General features: G+C 32.2%; 1 protein-coding gene across 1 annotated transcript; it reads right to left on the bottom strand.

Moving 5' to 3' along the window:
- Positions 1–3,603: 3,603 nt before the first annotated feature.
- On the bottom strand, positions 3,604–8,578 carry LOC139529826 (galactosylceramide sulfotransferase-like). The gene is made up of 2 exons (XM_071325737.1): positions 8,486–8,578; positions 3,604–6,907 (listed from the first exon to the last, which is right to left on the bottom strand). The coding sequence occupies exons 1-2, from the start codon at positions 8,509–8,511 to the stop codon at positions 5,755–5,757; spliced, it is 1,179 nt and encodes a 392-aa protein (XP_071181838.1). The 5' UTR covers positions 8,512–8,578; the 3' UTR covers positions 3,604–5,754.
- Positions 8,579–13,328: the final 4,750 nt, after the last annotated feature.

Genomic DNA, 13,328 nt, shown 5'->3' with positions numbered 1-13,328 from the left:
AATTATGTTGTTGAAAATGGTAGTCGGTAAAAATGACTGAAATTTTGAAGCAAAATTCAACAAATTGCCTGTTCAGTTTCAGGCAATTTGTGGAAGTATGTTATTATTGACAAAAACGGACATAAATACAATAGCTTGCAAAGGATTAAATATCTAATGGTTCGGTAGAATAAATTTATTTTCCAAAAAACAGCTGGGAAGGTTTTTGTATGTTTTAGAAATTCTGGATTCAAAAAAGTAAATCAATGTAACATGTGAAGCAGAGAAAAAGATTTTTTTTTAGATGACTGATTGTTTATTGTTTGCTTTCAGTAGCAAATATGTCATGCATATTCTAGACGTGAACAATTTGGTTACAATTCATATATGGGTTATTTCTGTGAGGGGATTGACCCAGATAAAGGACATACATTTCAACTGCCGCTTGCACTTGAAATGAAGGTATTTTGGATAGGCACAGTAAATTCCACATGCAGAACAGCCATAAATAAAAAAAAATGTAGAGTTCTTAACGTGGAGAAAGTATGGCATTTTACTAACATATGATAATATTTAATATTCCAATTCAGAAATAATGTTTTCATTTATACACCTACATCGAAACAAATCCCCCTCTACAATATGGGTTTTGCCATACAAGGCTGTGTTTTGATGTGATGCATAATATGGTTGGTAGTGTCATCTGATACATTTTTCAATCAAGATAGCCTATTGCAAATTGTTGCTAGAATTAAATTTATTTTTGCAAAAGATAACAATATTTAAAAAAAATGATTTACATAGACTATAAAGGCAATAACTATATAAGGGATCAATTGACAATTGCTTATTGCGAAACACAATGTTATAATAAGTGTTTTGTCGGTAAAGGTAATGGAAGAGCCAGTGTAACTATGATACACCTACATCGAAACAAATCCCCCTCTACAATATGGGTTTTGCCATACAAGGCTGTGTTTTGATGTGATGCATAATATGGTTGGTAGTGTCATCTGATACATTTTTCAATCAATATAGCCTATTGCAAATTGTTGCTAGAATTATTCAAGTTTCTTCAAATATGGTTGAAGTTCTAAAACCAGATTTTACGCAAACAAATTATGTATTTACAAAAGTTTAGAACAAATATTGTGTAACAGTTCTGTCATCCAAACATTTTGAGAAATGATAAATAATAGTCCATTTTTTTTTGGAATAATTCATTAAAATTTATTCTTGATTATCTATTCTTATTTTTTAATTCAGTAATAATTATTATAAATCAAATTGTTCTGATGTTCAAAGCTTTCAATTGTTTTTATTTTAAATATTTCATTGTTTAAAATAATTTCAGGCATTTTGTAAAATGCCTCTCAATTTTTCCAGGCATTTTGTAAAATGCCTAGAAAAATTAGTCATTATGTATAATGACTGAATCTTGCAGGCATTTTAGAGAATGCGTAACATTTTCAGGCATTTTACAAAATGCCTAAATTTAGAAAATGCCTGTAACATATATATATAATATATATATAAGTACGTCTGAGCCAGTGACAACTCTACAACAGATTTATCTATCGGATCACCAGCAGTGGTGGTGATACATGGCTGTGTACATTATGTATATATATATACAACTCGTCTAAACATCAACCCAACAATGTTAGATCTGTAAATTTGCTTTCGCAAATGTTTTGTTCTTCCCTCGCCGGGATACGAACCCATGCTACTGTGATATCGTGACAGTAGCACGTGTTCGAATCCTGGCGAGGGAAGAACAAAACATTTGCGAAAGCAAATTTACAGATCTAAGGCAGCAACCATTTGATATTCGGGGGGGGGGGGGGGGGGGGGCTATGGTTTTATTTTCTGTACAAACTTTTTTTTTTTTTGAAAAACAATATATTTTTTTCGCGACAAGTCGAAAACAATTTTTTTCTTTCAATTTTAGCATTACATGTAGTGGCAGCTGAGGGTGAAACAAACATTTTTTTTTCTCAGAATTTAAAACAAATTATTTTTTTCTCCAAAATCTGGGAACAAACTTTTTTTTCCAAAAAAAAACACAGCCACCCCCCCCCCCCGCCCCCCCGAAAATCAAATGGTTGCTGCCTAACATTGTTTGTTTGATGTTTAGACGAGTAATATATATATATATATATATATATATATATATATATATATATATATATATATATATATATATATATATATATATATATATATATAAGCGAGTCTAAATTGAAAACTACGTTCAAACCTATGATTGCGTTGGGTAAAAACCGCAATTTTTATACGTGTGCATGTAAAACAAATTTCGTTGTAGAAGGGTCTAAATACAGCACAAACAACATTTTCCAAAAGACCAAAAAAGTGAAGAAGTAAATTTAAACAAAACGCATTTGACTAACAGGTTGAACAACTGATGTTCTTTAACCCTGCTGACTGCCATTGGCGATTGCCAAATTAAATTGATCATGAGATGTAACAAAATGGATCTTAATATAAATTTAATACTAAACAGAAAACAATAAACGTGTGGTCCAGATGTTATGCCACAAACATAAGGTGTCAATATTTTTTTGTACACCAGATCTAGATTTCGACAATATATGTCTCTTCAGTGATGTTAGGGATCGAAACGGTATTTGGAAGGCCATATAATTTACCCTCAATTTAAGATAGACTCTTGAATTTTAAGAGTCAATATAGAATGAACGGATCATATAAACTGGAGGGAAAATATGATACAAGCCCAAACGAAAAATATAAACGAGTCTAAATTGAGAACTACGTTCAAACCTATCATTGCGTTGGATAAAAACCGCAATTTTTATACGTGTGCATATAAAACAAATTTTGTTGTAGAAGGGTCTAAATACAGCACAAACAACATTTTCCAAAAGACCAAAAAAGTGCAAAAGTATATTAATTTAAACAAAACGCATTTGACTAACAGGTTGAACAACTGATGTTCTTTAACCCTGCATGCTGACTGCTATTGGCGATTGCCAAATAAAATTGATCACGAGATGTAACAAAATGGATCTTAATATAAATTTAATACTAAACAGAAAACAATAAACATGTGGTTTTAGATGTTATGCCACAAACATAAGGTGTCAATATTTTTTTGTACACCAGATCTAGATTTCGACAATATATGTCTCTTCAGTGATGTTAGGGATCGAAACGGTATTTGGAAGGCCATATAATATACCCTCAATTTAAGATAGACTCTTGAATTTTAAGAGTCAATATAGGATGAACGGATATATATATGTTATATATATATATATCTGTCTCTGTTCAGGCCTAGCTAGGTCCATACAACCAGTTATATAATAAGATATACTGGATTGGTCCTGTACCGTACGGATTTTAAATTTTCATTTACGGTTATCTGTTATTGTCCCTTTTCAATTCCTTGTTATCTGTTTTAAGCCAAATCAATTTACTGTTTCGCTGTTATTGGAAACCCCTTGCCCCCCTCTTCTATAACAGCTATTTGTTCATTATTTTATAAAAACTGAGTATTCTAACACTGTCTATTTTTTGAAAATATAACAACATTGGTCTTAGCTACATTGACTTTGAGTTTCCATGTTTCACAATAAGATAAGATAAGATAAGAATTTTATTAATCTAATCAAGAACCCATATAGGGCAACATTTTACAACACAATATGATTGGAAAAAGCAAAACAGAAAACTAATACCATACTATAACGTTATGGACAGGATCAGAGCCTAACACAACATGTGTTTTATCTAACTATTATATAAAATCTTATAACAATAAAAAATTATATTATTTCATATATTTTGTTTACATCTGAATCTTATTTCTAAACCTTTAATAATGTAATTTCCTAGGCACATGAGAGTTGGTAAAGGCTCATTTGTGAACAGCCAGAAATATTTCTTATCATTAGGTAGTTCTTCAAAATTAGTACAAAAAGTGATAACTTTATTAAATAATAATTTCCTCTGTTCATTATATAATGGACAATTTACTGTAAAATGGGTCTCATCTTCAATAGAATTTGATTCATGTGATAAGCAGTGATGACATAGACGTTGAGTTCTCTCTATGTATTTTTTACTATATCTATCTTTCTCAATTCTAAGATCATGAGCACTAGTCTTATTCTCATTTTACATATAGCTCTTCTTATACTAAAATCTTTAATTGATAAATAAGACTCCTTTACAAAGTCAGTCTTGAGGTTGAAACAATACAAAAAACATAGCATTTAGTGCAGATTGCAAAAATAACAGTATAATCTGCATATAGTAACAGATACAATTTAAAGTAAACTTCAATATCATCATTATCAAACAGAAAGTGAGAAATATTGCATACATCATTAAGACCATCATTGTCATGTGCTAAGAACTCTGTTAGATCATTAAGTATTCTTGCATAAGATACTGACTCTATGCTATATATTTAATATTATTTCAGCAAAGTTCTGACTCCTACATTTGAAGCAAAATATTCACAGAAACTATTACCATCTCTTACGCATGATTTTGCATTTTCCTACAGATTCTGTACAACAATAAGCATTTTACCATCAATACCATTTCGTATCAATTTTTGCCATAGTAAAACTCTACTAACCGAGTCAAATGTTTTTTTGAAAATCTACAAAGGCACATTATAACTTTTCCCTTCTAAATAAGTATAGATCAATTAGATATTTCAAATTAAAAATGTGGTCAACAGTACTGTAACCCTTTATAAAACCAGCTTGCTCTTCACATAACAAACCTAAACTTTCAAGATACTTAAATAATCTATTATTGAGAATACAGGTAAATAATTTTCCAAAACAACTTAATATAGTTATACCTCTATAATTGCCAGCATCTGCAGGGTCACCCTTGTTTTTAAATATATGGCATATATAATCCTGAGACAAGGTTTCTGGTACTATACCGCTTTCAAAAATAGTATTAAAAATTTTCACATAAACAGGTAAAAGTCTATTTGCTGCACTTGTCCATTGTAAAATGTGAAGATATATTAGAGTTATTCCTCTTTATATGGTGACATGCGAACTGACTGTGTGAATGGGGTATCATTTACAACAATATATATTGATGTAAATAGATTATGGAATATATTTCATCATAACTGTATGTTTGTATGTCCGTTCGTACTTGGTATGATAGTTTTACACACTATAAGGTTTAAAAAAGATTCAGGTTAAAAAAGTTTTTTCATATACCAGTTAGTAGTTCAAATAAATGGTTTAATCACCTTAAAAGTAATAGAATTATAGTGTGTCTTTCTATGTTGTGATGTCACACTATTGTTTCAAATAAGGGTGAATGTTGGTACCTATGAAAACGTTTAAACCCGGTGCAATTGTTTGCCTCGAAGTCAGGAGTCTGATGTTCAGTAGTGTTCGTTTGTTGATATGTTTGGCGTTTCTATTTTTAATATAGACTAGACCGTTATTTTCCCCGTTTGAATGGTTTTACACTAGTCATTTTTGGGGCCCTTTATAACTTGCTGTTCCGTGTGGGCCAAGGCACCGTGTTGAAGATCGTACTTTGACCTATAATTGTTTAATTTTATAAATTGTGACTTGGATTGAGAGATGTCTCATTGGCACTCATTCCACATCTTATATATCTATATCATATATTTTATGATAAATCAAGTTAATCTATACTTTTCCTCTGAGTTGCATTGGACTGCTGAAATGTTATCTTAAATTTAATCTAAACTAAGCTTGTAGTTTGTGTTGGGGCACTGCAATGCTACCTTTTCCAAATTTTAAACTTTGCCTCTGCTTTTTTCGTTAATCGTTTTACTGTTTTAAATTCATATTCCATCATAATCTCACATTCCCTTGTTGTTACTGTAAAATTGTCGTTCCAAATTGTTTCTTCTATTTCAAAAACTTTCGAATTAGAAAATTTCTCAGATTTTCTCTCATTACAGAAATGTATAACGGATTTATGAATAGATTTAAAATTTTGAATTTCATTGTTAATATTATTACCACTTTGTTGAAGTTGTTTAATTAATTCATCTTTAAAATACTGATACAGTTTGAGGTCGGCATGGTTATATTGCCGGATGTTGAACTTGTCTTCCTCGGACACTATAATTGGTTCTCGTTTCTTCCTTGTGTTAACATTCAGTGGTATATATAATATATCTTTTAAGTTCATACATAGAATTCGTTTTAGGAGTACCAACGATTCGTCAAAGTATTCTGTCACTATAACGAGAGCAAAATCTTTGTCCAGTGACCTTAGGAATTCGTCAATAGCTGTCTCATTATCAAAGTCTTTCGCTTCAAGTCCAAAGTCAAACGACATCCTATTGTGCATGTAAATCTTTAATAAATCTGGACATAAATTGGGATTTTTTGAAAACTTTGAGATTAATTCACTTTTGTTTTTAATTTTAAGTTTGAACTGTAATTCTCTTAACAATCCAAAGAAATGTGCTGCAGAGACAAATTGTGAAACAGGTTCTCGAATTATTCCTATGTTAACCACATCCGCTCCTAGTAGTTCCCTAAAGCTATTTCTACTGTAAATAGCATGGTTACATAATATATTGTATGTTTCAGTTGGTGGAATTGGGAAAATCCTGTCTCTCTGTAAAATTGTATTAAATCCAAGATAATTCCATTTTGGACTATTTAGTTTTGGTAAAGCAATGTTTAATCCACGTGAATCTCCATATCGTAGTAATATATTACTGACAGTGGTGCCACCTGTTTTGTGAACTTTAAGGAAAGCCACATTAACAGATCGCTGCTGACATACATGTACATGAGACCGGTGATAATAATTGATGTCGTTTGTAGAAGACAAACTGTTGAGAAACTCGCGAAAATGTGAATAAAACACCACAGTAAACAATATGCATAGAAAAGACAGAATTCGTAGAATTCCTCTGAAAAGGGAAAAACATATTATTAGAATACTATCATGATTTGTTATAATATTATTAATTTTTAAATTGAAACCATGCAAATTGTGTTACAATTCTTGAACATGAGAAGGATTTACCGTGTTATATATGAGAAGATTTTACTCCTGTCTCGTGTTTCTCTTATTCTTTGGGTTTTTATACTTAACATGTTTAACATGAGAAAGTTTAATATGAAAAGGAAGATTTTACTCCTGTCTTATGTTTCTCTTATTCTTTGGGTTTTTATACTTAACATGTTTAACATGAGAAAGTTTAATATGAAAAGGAAGATTTTACTCCTGTCTCATGTTTTGTTTCTCTTATTCTTTGGGTTTTTATACTTAACATGTTTAACATGAGAAAGTTTAATATGAAAAGGAAGATTTTACTCCTGTCTTATGTTTCTCTTATTCTTTGGGTTTTTATACTTAACATGTTTAACATGAGAAAGTTTAATATGAAAAGGAAGATTTTACTCCTGTCTCATGTTTTGTTTCTCTTATTCTTTGGGTTTTTATACTTAACATGTTTAACATGAGAAAGTTTAATATGAAAAGGAAGATTTTACTCCTGTCTCATGTTTCTCTTATTCTTTGGGTTTTATACTTAACATGTTTAACATGAGAAAGTTTAATACAAAAAGGAATGTGTGTTATGATTGCCAAAGAGACCACTCTCCACGAGAGACCAAAATGACACAGAAATTAACAACTATAAGTCACCGTACGGCCTTCATCAATGAGCAAAGCCTATACCGCATAGTCAGCTATAAAATGCCTCGAAATGACAAATGTAAAACAATTCAAACGAGAAAACTAACGGACTATTTTATGTACAAAAAATGAACGAAAAACAAATATGTATTACATCAACAAACGACAACCACAGAATTACAGGCTCCTGGTTTGGGACAGGCACATACATACAGAATTTAGCTTTTTCCCTGTTCTTTAGTTTACTAACCATGTTTCATATGAGAAGATTTTACTCCTTTCTCCTGGTATATGGGTTACGTACTGCGTTTTATATGAGAATGTTCTTCTCCTTTCTCCTGGTCTTTGGTTGACTTACCTTGTTTCATATGAGAAGTTTGTACTCCTTTCTCCAGGTCTTTTGGGTTTCTAACCGTATTTTTATAAGAAGGTTTTACTCCGTTCTCCTGGTCTTTGGGTGACTAACCGTGTTTTATATGAGAATGTTCTTCTCCTTTCTCCTGGTCTTTGGTTGCCTTACCTTGTTTCATATGAGAAGTTTGTACTTCTTTCTCCAGGTCTTTGGGTTTCTAACCGTGTTTTATGAGAAGGATTTACTCCGTTCTCCTGGTCTCTGGGTTACTAACCGTGTTTTATATGAAAATGTTCTTTTCCTTTCTCCTGTATGGTCTTTGGTTAACTTACCGTGTTTTATATGATACGATTTTACTCCTTTCTCCTGGTCTTTTGGTTACTAACCGTGTTTTATATGAGAAGGTTTTACTCCTTTCTCCTGGTCTTTTGGTAACTTACCGTGTTTTATATGAGAAGGTTTTTACTCCTTTCTCCTGGTCTTTGGGTAACTTACCGTGTTTTTAATCGCATGGTCTTCATATTTATCAACTCGGAGATCGATATTTATAGTTAACTAGGAAGAATTTTATAGATATTATTCATATGTATTTAACCAACTGTTTTGTTTTTTTCTTTTTTTATTTGTAACATCTGTTCAGAAATTTGAATAGTTAAATCTCAGTATTGCAGTCACTATATGACCTGTATATGTGTCTTCTGTATATTATCTTGGAAGAATTTGATAATATTTAGTCTTTGTTCAGTTCTTATTCCTTCCTCTTTGCGATTTCTCGTCCCTGGACTTGTCCACGGTAGTTCATAGAAAGCACTTGTCATATTTAATTAAGGTTCTACAGTATGCTAGACTTGCATCATCGTAAGATGTCAAGTGGTACATTTGGGGTTTAGTGTGTGCGTTGGGGTCTGCATTTGAGGTTTTGCTTGTGGGTTTGGGTCTGATAAGGGGAACTTTGAGGCACAGAGAAAAATGAAATTTACTTTATACCTTTATGGATTTAAAATAAAATATGTTTATGTTTAAATGATTGACTTGAGAGCAGCACGTGATAAGATGCATCTGGGTATTCAGTAATGATCATTGGACCATCTGGGTATTCAGTAATGATCATTGGACCATCTGGGTATTCAATAATGATCATTGGACCATCTAGGTATTCAGTAATGATCATTGGACCATCTGGGTATTCAGTAATGATCATTGGACCATCTGGGTATTCAGTAATGGTCATTGGACCATCTGGGTATTCAGTAATGATCATTGGACCATCTGGGTATTCAGTAATGGTCATTGGACCATCTGGGTATTCAGTAATGATCATTGGACCATCTGGGTATTCAGTAATGATCATTGGACTATCTGGGTATTCAGTAATGGTCATTGGACCGTATTGGGTACGCAATGATCACAAGGTTTCTAATGACATGGATCTTCTACCTCGAATATTATTTTTCAATACAAAAACCGAAAAAGATATGGAGAAATTAAAGAATGGAAAACGTTCTACAATACAAAACAAATGTGTTTATTAAGTTTACAGGGGTCATATCCATCCCTGTTCTTTTCAAGTTATTGTGAATGGTTGATCTCCCCCTCCAAACCCCTAAGAATATATTTTCTTATTGATAATATCAAGATTGAGTCCCCGGTGTCATCTCAAACCCCTACAATTCAATGATGTTCAATAAAAATCTTAAACGGTAAATGATTGAAATCCCTACCCCTAACAATATATTTTCTTGTTTGTCATATCAAGATGAATTGAATGGTATATGACATGAGTCCCCAGCTAGAGGTTACCCAAATCCCTGCCATCTGATAATATTCTTAATTCTCGAAAATAGTTAAGTCTCAAACAAACACTAAACCACATATTTCCTTGTTTTTTATGAACTGAATGATATACCATAAGAATCATTTGACATTTTACAGATGAAGTATATTAGTTATCCGATATATTTAACATGTTTGGTGATGTTATACGCTTTTGTTAGTGTCTTATTAATGTCTTTAGATATTGTATAATTCTCCTTATGAGCTCATTTAATGGAAATAAAACTTCTTCTTCTTTTATATAAAGTGATTTCTTAAAGCTATATATTTGGGGGACTTCGTTTGGCTAACTGTAGAAGCGTCGGTCATGTCTTCATTGTTTATTCTTTAATTTGAAGGCATTCTTTATCTTAATATTAATCTCCATATTCGTTATACATAAGCACTCCATTATTCTCTTTTCTGTAGTTTAAATATAAAAAATAAGAAGATGCGATATGCTTGCCAATGAGACAACTCTCAAAAAGAGACCAAAATGACACAGAAATTAACAGCTAAAATGCCACCGTACGACCTTCAGCCTTGAATGAGTAAAACCCGTGCCATAAATTAAAAAGCCCCGAAATGACTAATATATTTAAAAATTCAAACGAGAAAACTAAAAGGCCGGCCTGATTTATGTTCAAAATGGTGTAGAATTGGTTACATTTTGGAACAAGTTTATTTAATGGATCAATAGGTTTACCCAGATCGTATCCAAACTTCCAAGATCGGTAAACAACATCTCCGTAAAAAAAGGATGTGCTATTCCGTTAAAAAATAAGTTTTCTACATGCAGGTGCAACCAAACTTCCAAACCAAATCTTTATACCTATGGAACAATTTAGTATTTTTTAAAGTAATTTGTTGTTACGAAATTCCTGACTTAATGATTGTGCGGATCCGATCATTTTAAAACGGGAGGTCCAAACGCAGGTTAGAGTGGGTTGTTCCAACCACATGTCCCCATTCAAATGCATTGATCGTAAAAAAAAAAGGAGGGATTCAACCCCCAGAACCACTCCCTTTTGGATCCGCCACTACAGTATTACAAAGATTATGTTCATTGACATTGAAATCCAAAACCTAACAGCAGAGGTACCAAAGTAACATCATCTTATAACATAGGGGAAATCGTCTCTTTTCTCGGAAATTTTAGTGTTGAGTTTCCTATGAAAAACTGAAATATCTTAATCTAGGAAATGCATGACAGTTATAATCGTTTACATTTGATATACATGTAATTCAAGTAAGTTCCTTTGGGTAAAATTCGCCGTTACTGCATTTCGAAAATTCTTGAATTTAACAAAGAATATCATCAAGATAACGATATATCTGTTGTTGAATTAATCAATTAAATGTAATTTAGACGGCTCTTCACTTGGTTTAACAACAAACTTTGATTCATATCTGTATAAGAACAAGTCTGCTATCAAAGGGGCGAAATTGGTGCCCATGGGATACCTACAACCTGTCGATAAACTTTATTTAGAGATGTAATACTAGTATGAAAGGTTTCTGTAATTAGGATCATGTATAGCAAAATCATATAAACAATGCAACTACTAGTATATAGTAAAGTTCAAGAAAACAATGCGTCGGTTTATTATCGCCACAGAACTCTTGGAATAATAAAGCAAAAGCAAAATCTCTTCAGTTGAATAGACATGCGCTAACTACAGATTGAGACTTTTTAAGATATCCTTTTTTTTAAAACTTCTTTTAGAGGGAACCAGATCGAGAAACTTTCAGGACATTTGGAAGTGTCGATTATAATTGATGTTTTATACTCGCAGGTAAAGAATAATTCTGAAACAATGTTGAAGTGAAATCAATGCAAACCATGCTTCGGTCAAATCATTTTGAATGACCTGAACAGATAAAAAATAAGTATTGGTAAGACAACCAATGGCAAGTTCGAGTCGCTATTTTATATATAGCATAATACCATACCTTGTTAGGCGAACCTTGTTTTTCAAGCAGTTATATAGCCCCCCCCCCCCCCCCAACCACCACCACCACCACCACCACCACCACCACCACCACCACCACCACCAAACAAGAAAAAAACCAACGAATATGGCGTATCCATCCATGACACAAAATCAGTACATGCAATTAAGACTGCTCATCTAAATAATGACAACTTTGTGTTTTATCTTCATATTATTTATGTTTGTATTATTCAAACTAAACATAAAAGGGGAAGGGATAATTAGAAACTGAATATAACAATTTTAACAGGAATTTATAATATTAAATTTTTCTATTGGTTTTCGGTAACTTCAGTAAACGAGTCCCGTGACCCCAATTTTCCTCTCAAGTTTTCTGAAAGCACTGGCATTTTTAAAAGACACTTTCATATTATATTTTTTTTAAATCCGATATTTTTTTTCTTTCTGTCGGTTAAAACTTCTCATTAGAGCTTATGTTTGTCTCTGTTGTATACCTTGCCGACTCAAAATAAAGCTTATTTATTATTATTCTAAAACACATATTGTCTTTGATATTACCTGGACAATCGGAATATTATTTCCCGGATTTAACCCAAAACATTGACCTATTAACGTCACTAACTGATATTTGAATTATTCGAATAGACCTTTATTCGATATATATGTTTATTCCAAAATTTTTCAGCCAACTGATTTAAATTCACACTTTGATTATCCCGAGACTATCTTAGTATCTATGATTTGATACTAGTATATGTAATTCGTTACACGTAAGTTGGAGATCTATCCTAAACCGAGGATTAGGGTAGTCTGTGAAGCCTAGACTTAGACGATCTTAGACCCTGTTCACACTAGCAATTTTTTTTATCGATCTAATTTGAATCGATCTAAATAAAACCAGTTAGCGTTCACATTATCTTTAATCATATCGATCTCTATCGGTCTAATATGGACCACTGCGTTCACACTACAATTAAAAACGCAATCGATCTAACCTTTTTGCCCGTAAAACTGTAAACCATGTGTATAAATAGAACTGATTTATCAAATTCATGTGCTGATACACTGATACACACACTTGGAGAAAAAAATTTGGATAAAGTTATTGTTTCTATTGAATCACAATTTAAAATTTTGATACTAGTGTTATTGCAGTTTTCTTTAATTTTGAAAAAAAAAATAACTGTAGCAACGAAGCTACAACACGATGCCTGAAATACTGCGGTTCCTGCAAAGAAAAAAAATTCAACATAAGAAAAGAAGATACAGATTTCGCAAATCTATGCTATGGCGAAGACAACATGTTTACAGTTTGTTTTAAAGGTCTTTTAACAGAGAAATATGAGTTAAACAACGAACCTCTGAGATAGTTTTGCCGCTATACATGCGCATACGTTATTTTCGATTCAATCGTACTAATTTAAACCGATCTCTGCGTTCACATCTAAAATAAGATCGGTTTACTTAAGATCGATTCAAACTAAACTACCTCTTTTGGTGTTTTAGTTTAGACCGATTGAAGATCGATTCAATGTGTTCACATTAGCCCTTAAACCGATCTTAAGTGAACC

This window comes from Mytilus edulis, chromosome 7 (assembly GCF_963676685.1).
Source record: "Mytilus edulis chromosome 7, xbMytEdul2.2, whole genome shotgun sequence".
NCBI lineage: Eukaryota > Metazoa > Mollusca > Bivalvia > Mytilida > Mytilidae > Mytilus > Mytilus edulis.
This window is presented reverse-complemented; position numbering and strand designations above follow the sequence as displayed.